This window comes from Castanea sativa, chromosome 5 (genome assembly GCF_040712315.1).
Source record: "Castanea sativa cultivar Marrone di Chiusa Pesio chromosome 5, ASM4071231v1".
Classification (NCBI taxonomy): Eukaryota; Viridiplantae; Streptophyta; class Magnoliopsida; order Fagales; family Fagaceae; genus Castanea; species Castanea sativa.
Window position 1 is genome coordinate 34130426 of NC_134017.1, and position 9239 is coordinate 34139664.

A 9239-nucleotide genomic window follows, 5' to 3' on the forward strand; every position below is an offset into this window, starting at 1 on the left:
TATAGAAACTTGAATTTCTTACAGAAGGCCTCCAAGAATGTGTACACGCTGTATATATTATTGAATCGTCTACACATCTTTGAATACAGAATTGAATAAAAAAAGAATTTTACAATTTATTTTAAGTCAAAATCAATTACCAACGATTTTAGTACCATTAAGTATGTGTTAGCAAGTGTGTATCTCCAATTGTTTCTTCCTATACATGAAAAAAATAAAGGAATTAATTAATATATCTTCGGTTAACAATGAAAACGAAACCACTTCTCGGCCTCCTTCATTGTGATTGTGATGTACATTTGTACATGTATCAGCTTCATTTAAGGATCGTCTCCATCACATCCCCATCTACCTCGAGCAAATTCTTCATGACTGCATCCGAAGCATTTCTTAGGAATTCTGACCAATCCCTAAAAAAAAGAAAAAGAAAAAAAGAAGGAATTAAAACATGCATGTGAAGTATTTATTAAATGATTAAAGAGAACAATCAAAGTTTTCAGAAAAGAAAAAAAAATGATATAGAAATGTACCCTCTTGACGTGTCAAAGGTAAGTCCAACCGTGTATTTAGCTTCCTCAAGTGCCCAGGTGAATCTTTGGAGCTCTTTGGCTGGACAAATTCCATAGTCCTTAACCCGAAGCTGGGAGGGTTTGACATCACAAAAGATAGGTATAACCCTTTTCTTGGATTCCATGATGAGAGCCAACTCATGGAGACAAAAGTAAGACTCACAATACCTAGGAGAGAACACGGCGACACCTAGCTTGGAATTTAGAATGGCTTTCTCAATTTTGTCAAACAACTTGTCCCCGGGTTTCATGTTTTGGCTATCCAAGAAAGGCTTAAGCCCCATCCCGGAAAGGTGGTTGTAGAGCAACCCGGCAACGGTTCTCTTGGTATCGATCCCTCGGTGATTTATGAACACGTCGCATGAACGTGATATTGTTCTGGTTTGGCTCTTGGGAAGGGAATGAAGGATTTTACGGGAAATTAAACTCTTGATCAAAGCTGGTGAACGCTGCATGGCTCCTTCAAGAAGCTAAGCTTAAAGAAAATTAAAATTAAAATGGTAATTTGTATTTGTAAATGTTTATAAAAAAAGAAACAAAGTTTCTATTCTGTTTTTATTTCTGTTTGTTTGTAGCTGTAAGATATGGGAGCTATACGGGTATATATATAATTTTTTAAGACCTTTTGATTAATGACCGAAGGAGTTTGATTTTCAAGGGAGAATTCTAAATTTAGGTGTGACTTGGAAGAAACTTGCGCGGTATTTCATTTGACAGGACACAGCAAAATGAGTAAACATTTTGAATATATTGACGCTCTAGGTTTATGTGGAACTGCTTAAACCTTCAAACACGTTAATTATGTTGTTACCCTTGGGAAACCGCTGAAATGGTCACGTATATGCTTTGTGCATGGTTTATTTTAATAGGACAATTGGTGGGTAAGCACCTTTCAGGACGGGGCTTTGCGGCGAGATTTTAATATATTATTTACTTTTTTATTTTTTTAATAAGAGTTTCAACTTATGGTATTTGCTCTTAATGATGGTTTTTTATCATCAGATCAAGATACTAATCGATTTTTGGTGTAAGCGGAGATTGAACTCCAAATATTTTATTTAACTATAAAAGACTTTACCAATTGAGCTAATTGGAACTCACAATATATTATTCACTTAATTAATCTTGATACCCTTTAATTATTTTATGCTATTGATTATTAATTACACACTTGTTACAGTATATTCTCTATACACATTACCTATTTCATGTATGTTAAATGTGACCATGCTTAAAACAACAAAATGTGAATAACATGAGTGAAATTATATACATTATGTGCATAGGGTGTACACAAGTAAACATGTTATATTTTCCATTAGTTTATGTGCATTTATAATATCTTTTTAATTTATTGTTATTTTGCTAAGCTAGTGGAGCTGTGTAAGTACTCAAATAAAAAAAAAATGGAAAATGGTAAGTTGTAACTTTGATGAGAAATTACGAAAATATTAATTGGTATAGGTTCCGGTGGAAGATTTTAAATAGGGGAAGGACACAAAATAGTCAAGGCATGCATATATAGGTAGCTTCCGTTGAGCAGACGACGAAAGTAAAAAATCTTAAGAAACAGCTACGATAAGTAAAGCTATTACAACGATTTAAAATCGCTGCTATAAGTTTAAAATTAGTATTTTTTATTTTTATTTTTGTATTTTAAATGACCTATTATGGCGGTTTTAAAATTGCTACTATAGGTTTGCTCATATTGAAGACCTATTATGACCGTTTTAAAACTGCCGCTATAGGTTTGAAACTCTTATTTTTATTTATTTAGTATTTTAAATTACCTATTACGGCGGTTTTAAAACCGCCGATATAGGTTTGCTCATATTGAGGACCTATAATTTTAAAGCTGTTGCTAAAGGTTTGAAATTAATATTTTACTTTTATTGTTTTTGTAATTGAATTGACCTATTATGGCGGTTTTAGAACTACCGTTATAGGTTTGCTCATATCGAAGACCTATTACAATAGTTTTAAAACTGTAGCTATAGGTTTGAAATTAATATTTTTACTTTTATTATTATTTTCTTGTAATTTAAATGACCTATTAGGGCAGTTTTAAAATCGCCGATATAGGCTTTTTGATTTAGAAATTTTTTTTTTGTTTGTTGGTAAAAGACCTATTACAGTAGTTTTAATTCATTGATGATTATTATTGAGTTGGCTTGATAAATTCTTTGTAAATTATGTTTAGCTTTTATAGAATAAGAAGCATCAACTTGTGGTAAGTTAGGAGTTCTTATATAGAGGCGACCAGAGAAATTCTAAATGGTAAGTAAATTATGATTCATAATATCATACTATTCTATAATGAATGCTTAAAATTTCTGCTATGGTGGACTGTTTATTTGTAGCAAGCAGATGACTTGCAATAAGGTGATGTACATTGATTTCGAGAGTGTTGCTTGTGTATTGTGTTTTGTATATATTTGGATAAAATAGGTTGAGTTTCATTGATGATTATTATTGTGTAGACTTAGTTTGTAACCCTAATTTTTGTAGAATTAGTTTGATTTTGTGTAATTGTTGATCCTTAATGAATGTAGTTTTGATCTTTTCAAATTATGCTTTGTTTTTGTAGTAGAAGAATCATCCTAAAATTTCTTTTGAATTTTGGTGATGAAGTTTTCCATAAATTTATTTTAACATGTGTGTGTACTTTGGTCCTTTTTTTACCAAGAATTTGAGGCATGGTATTGAGGAAGTTGCAAAGCTCATAAGAGACAAACCAATGAAAAATGTCAGGTATTTTCTCTTATCTTGCTTCCCTTGAATGCTTGTTGCATGCCAAGTGTTTGGTAAATTACCTCTATGAGTTATGACATTGGATTACTCTACTTTTGGTTGTGATAATTGCCATATGAGGTTATGGGTTGCATTCCTAGTTGTTAATATATGCTAACATATGTAACTTTAAGGTTTATCTATACACTATCTTATATTAAGTATTTTTTTTTTTCAAAACACTTAAACAACTATAGCTGGAGATATGTTTATTTTCTTCCGCAACTCTAAATTTATTCTTACATTTGGTATCAGCGTCATCTTTCATGTGATGTTGTTATTAGAATATGTATATAATGTATTCAATTGGTAATGGATTAGTCTTATTGTGTTATTTAGCAAGTTTGTTGTTAAATATTTAGGTTGATGATGATGTGAGTGACCATTCTCCTATTGTGCAAAATCAATCATCAGAGGAATCTCATTCGAAAATATGCCGCTTGTGGTTTTTTTTTTCCACAATTTGAGGACTATTTAATTTATCTTGTTGCACTATCTCTATCAAATTGTTTGCAACTTTGATATGACATTCTAGACATTTGGAATGTCTTGTATTGGGCATAACAATTAATATAGTTAGAAATTTTATTATTGTATTATATTAATTTGATTGTTTGATTATTGTGGGGTCTATATTGCATGTGTAAACTAGATTCAGTCCAGCATCTAATATTGATTTTTGTTTAGCTAGCAATAGGTCATGAAAGCATAATACAGGTGAAATTTATGCGCTTGAAAAAAAAAAAAGAAGACCTATAACAACTTCTAGTATAGGCTACATTGGAAAATTATAAAAATTTCTATAGTGGCAGTTTTGAAATCGTAGGTAACCACTTCTATTACAACGGTTTTAAGTTTCGAAAAAGGCATCATTTCCAAAACCGCCATTAAATGTTATATGAGAAAAATGTAAAAAGTCCTATAGCGGCAATTTAAAACCACTATTATAGGTTCACCTACTACGATAGTTTTCGCTTTTTTAAAAGCGCCGATATAGGGTTCCAAATTGCTAATAAAGAATATCCTGACAGTTTTAAAAAAGCGTTGGGATAGGGTTTTAAAACTGCTGGGACTTGTACCAGCGGTTTTAAAACTGCCGGTGTAGGTCTCGTGGGGCTATTGTCACAATCATTGGGCAATGCTAGGAAGGACCAGGAAAAAAAGCGTTAAGATAGCCCATTTGGACTTATACCGATAGTTTTTGGGCTGTAACCGCAATTTAAAAATGCTGCTGTAGTCCCAGTTTTTTGTAGTGCCAATTATTATGTATGTTACACTTGAACTCTAGGGCTTATGAGTTATGATAAAGGAAGCAAGAATTTAGACCATTTCAAGCAATTGAGCCCAAATTTCACCCAAATTTCAACTAAAAAGTCACCTTTCTCTTTCAACTAACTATTTTTTTTAGTACACTTTTTAACAAGCCATTTATTTTTTCTCTATTTCATTTAATTATTCTTTTCTTATTTTTTCTTTAACATTTTCAGATTCTTGTCAATGTCGGATTTTGAGGGTTGACCCACTTAACAAACATTTGAAGGTTTTTATGGCAAGACACGTGTGATGTATGTGACTCATGTGGACGCTTAGGTAATGTGTGTGCATTAGTAAATCATTTTATTATTTCTCCAATTTTTAGGAGTCATCACTAACCATTGGTTTTTTAAGGTGTGATTAATCACTTATGTCTAATTCATTTTTTCTTAATTAACTAAATGGCACCCTAAGGTTTCCTAAGCTAAATATGATAGACAAATGTCTTGAACCAAAGAGATAGACTCAAGAGTTTATTATGTGTAGGGAAGATGTTAGATACCCTACGATACCTATCCTAAGATAGTAGCTTGTTTTGATATTATCCCTATTTTCTATAACTTGAAATCTAACTCACAAATTTGGTAATTGGAATTAAAGTATCACGTGAAGGCTACAAAGTACATACACTTGTATCATACAAGAGTGTAAAAAAATACAAATAGACATGCTTAAGTCACAAAATAATTTGGAAAGAGTGATTTCATACAAATAGTCATGATTAATTCAGTCACAAAATAATTTGGAAAGAGAGATTGCATATTTAAATGTAAATAGGCTTATTAAATATTTTCAAAAAAAGTACATTATTAATAAATAAGAATATTTTTTTTCTTTTTTCTAATAATGTTTAACTTGTAAAAAAAGATATATCAATTAATAAATAAGAATAGCTTTTTTTTTTCTTCTTTTTGTCATAAATTTGGTGGTGTTCTTTTGGTAGTGTTCTTTGATTGTAATGTCTGGGTGTTCTTGGTCTCCGGCTGTGGTGGTTCATTAGGGAAAATGTAAAATTGGGGAAGGATTAATTGAGTGAAACATTATATATATATATTTGTAATGAGAAAAAATAATATTTAAATAAAATAGTAATAGAATATTGAGATTGGTTTGATTTTTCATGAATAATGGATTAGCTAAACTAACAAATGTGAGGTTTTTAGATCAAATTTGGCTAAAAATGCATTGAGCTTGATGTGATTACTCTACCCTCTGCTTGTGCCCTTGATCTTGATTCTTGACCCACTACCTATACCACCTCTAAGTGGTTAGGTATTGATGATGCAAGCCTTTAATTTGAAACACCTCCAAGTGGGACCATAGTAACTTCTCTCTCAACCACAATATATAGTTTCGACCAAATTTATAAAATATAAGTTGAGGCCAAAAGGCACAATGGGCTTCACATACAGATTTTAGTTTATTGGAAGAGGTTTGGGGAATGGATTCAATATGGTTCTCAATGAGTTTTGGACATGGTGGTGGTTATGAGTCAAATTTTCAGTCTCATTTTTTTAGTCAAACTCTATACTCCACAAATAAAAAATGACCAAGTGTCTACCTACTTAATTAAATGCTAATTTTTTGACTTCTCTTATTTTAGTTTCTTAAAATAAAAACCAAAACTTCCCCACCGGTCACTGCCACTGGTCCACCACCACCAACTAGCACCGGTGCCACTACAAGTATACAACAGCCATCTATCAACGCCTCAGTTGTTTTCAAATCCATGACTAGGTATAGGTATAGAGAAATTGCAATGTCCTTTCATCAACTAGCATCTATTCATCAAATCGACCAACCAATGGTCTATTTTGGTGAATTGATAAAGTATTTTAGAAAACAAAAAACTAATATCAAGTGGCTCTGTGGTTGTGATTTTCTTTTGGTATTTAACATAAACTGCTTGGGTATATTATTATCTTAGGAATTTAGGATCTTGCATTTGCTTTTGAAATAGAAGGGGACTGTTTCATGATATGGTAGTAAGCACGAGTCCATTTGGTTCGATTTTAAGAAGAATTTCATGATAAAACAAACATTGACCCCTTGAGAATACTTTGGTTGAACAAACATCCAACATATTTGAAAAATTGTATGCTATATTGGAACATAAATATAATTGGCCGTGGATGGTTGTTAATGAAGTGGGAACGGCGGTAGTTGGTGGTGGTGGACTAGTGGTGGTGGCTGGTGGAGATGTGTTGGTTTTTATTTTATTTTATTTAGAAAACTGAAATAAAAGAAGAAGAAAATTAGTATTTAATTAGGTAGGTATACACTTGGCAATTTTTTATTTGTAGAGCATATAGTAGAATAGGAAAAGTGGAATAGAAGGTTTGGACTCGGTGGTTATGAAGTAGTTATATTGGGCTTTTAGCATGGTCGGACTATGAGGTTTTTTTTTTTTTCTTAAATAAATGGGAAAGAGGGATTTAATCACCTATTCTCCTCATAAAGAAGGTTATGCTACAAGACTATTGGCTGGATTGGGTTAACTATAGTTATGGCGAGCTGTTTGTTTAGTTACATTAGAAGCTTTGACTAGTTTGTTGGACATGCACTTATTACTCCCTTAATAAAAATTATTATTATTATTATTATTATTATTATTATTATTGTTAAAAAAAGGGGTTAAAATTTGAAATCCGGTTAATTGTGGAATCAAGAAAAGAAAACAAGCAAAGAAACCTATATATACAATGGGCTCCAATAAATACCACTTAAGTGATCAAACTAACTGTTTGATAGTGATAGCAATAATGGTATTTAGATACATGAACGAGGTTTGGTTTTCCGGCAAAAAGTAAAGGAGTTCCTATTTTATAATGCAGCATGGAGGATCTGCAATTCCTAAAGATTGCAGTAGCTAGTGCTAGTATAGTTTATTTAAAAGTAAAGATTAATTGTAATTAATGCTTTTCCATCATCGCCTACTAATTTTTTTTTATTATATTTTTTTATTGTGAGATAGTATAAATGAAGTATGAATTCGAGACTCGATTGTCAACGGAAACGTGATTTTGACCTGGAAATTAAACATCTAAATAGTAGCCTGTGGTGGGGACTGCTTTATTGTCACACTATAAATATATTCATGCGTTCTTCCATCAGGGGACAATTTTGAGGTCACTTTTTCTTCGTTGTTTCGTTTGTATTTTTTTTTTGTTGGCCTGGCGAACTATGAAAAATAGAAGAAGAGTGTTGGCTAAGTACGCATTAATTTCGTTTCAATTGCGATGAAATTTAAGCATTGTGTTTGACTGTTTATGATAAATATATAAAAGGTATGATTAGGGACGGAACTACCTTGAACTAGGGGGCAATGGCCCCCTAATTTTTTTTAAAATATTATATATATATATATATATATATATAAAACCGAAACCTTTGAAACTCTCACAATTTTTTACGTCAGCACAATATTTAAATAAAATTATCATTTTATTTAAATAATATAATTTTATTTAAATAAAATTATTTTTGTTTAATTTAAACTTAACAAGAAGTGAAATTCAATCTCTCTAACAAGTTCAACTTAAACTTAAACTTAAACTCAAACGTTGATAATTTATAATTAATTAATATTGTAAATGACATTAATGGAGTGTTTGTATCCTAATACTAGGATTTTCACATCATCATTTTAATTTATAAAAAAATTTAATTTTTTAAAGTAAATAGTAAGAGAGTCCTAACAAGAGTTTCTCTCTCTTTTTTCCTTAATCCTAAAGTTTTTTTTTTTTTTTTTTTTATGTGAGTCTTTCTCTTTTCTTTTTCTTTTTTTGTAACCTAAAGTGAGCCTTTAAAAAAATAAAAATAAAAAATCTAACATGAGGTCTAATTAAAAAAATTTATAATTATTTTTTTAATCCTAATTCGAAGGTAAGTCTCTCAAAAGGTCAAAAACTTCGATTTTATATTATATATAGATAATAATAATGATGTGCCAAGCTCCAAGTATATGAGAATGCAATTTGTAGATCTACTATCAAGATAACATAGATTATATTAGTGGTGAATAGCAGATTTAATTGCAGTTGAGTATTATGTGAAGTCATCATCATAGAATAGCCCACGCCAGAATGTGTTATGTGGAACCAATAATATGAAAGAAAAAGAATTTTTCTAAACCATTATATTGAACAAAAAATGACTTATTTTCATTCATTTTCAAGTTATACATTTTTTAAAGTTAAGTCATAAACCTTTGAAATAAAATAAGTACTTTTAATTTTTATTTAACTATCCTATGCATCGCACAGGTTAGCAACTAGTAATATATATGTGTGTGTGTGTGTGTGTACTAATTTTAGCAATTTTGTTTTATAAAATTATATTTTATTTCCCTTTAACAATATCATTGATTCTTTTAAAAATAATACTATACTCACAAACTTTTTTATAACTTTTTTACAAACAGTTTTTGTAGCAAATTATTATTGGCTCGCATATGGACACACCACTCACATCTTTTTCTTACTTACCAGTAATTACTAATCATATCAGTAATTTATATATATAAAAAAAAAAAACTTATAGCTCTAACATTTTCCTCATTTTAGT

The 9239-nt window shown here is 30.5% G+C and overlaps 1 protein-coding gene across 1 annotated transcript; it reads right to left on the reverse strand.

Moving 5' to 3' along the window:
* Positions 1-293: 293 nt before the first annotated feature.
* On the reverse strand, positions 294-1049 carry LOC142634245 (putative 2' cyclic ADP-D-ribose synthase BdTIR). Its single transcript, XM_075808542.1, has 2 exons — positions 531-1049; positions 294-410 (listed from the first exon to the last, which is right to left on the reverse strand). Exons 1-2 carry the CDS (start codon positions 1022-1024, stop codon positions 317-319), a joined length of 588 nt encoding a protein of 195 aa, XP_075664657.1. The 5' UTR covers positions 1025-1049; the 3' UTR covers positions 294-316.
* Between the last annotated feature and the right edge of the window lie 8190 nt (positions 1050-9239).

Bases quoted from the DNA above. Each gene is read 5' to 3' on its own strand.
- LOC142634245 (XM_075808542.1), bottom strand. From the start codon at position 1,024: ATGCAGCGTTCACCAGCTTTGATCAAGAGTTTAATTTCCCGTAAAATC. The intron at 411-530 runs GTACATTTCTAT...TCTTTTTTTTAG, and splicing joins ACCTTTGACACGTCAAGAGG to GGATTGGTCAGAATTCCTAA.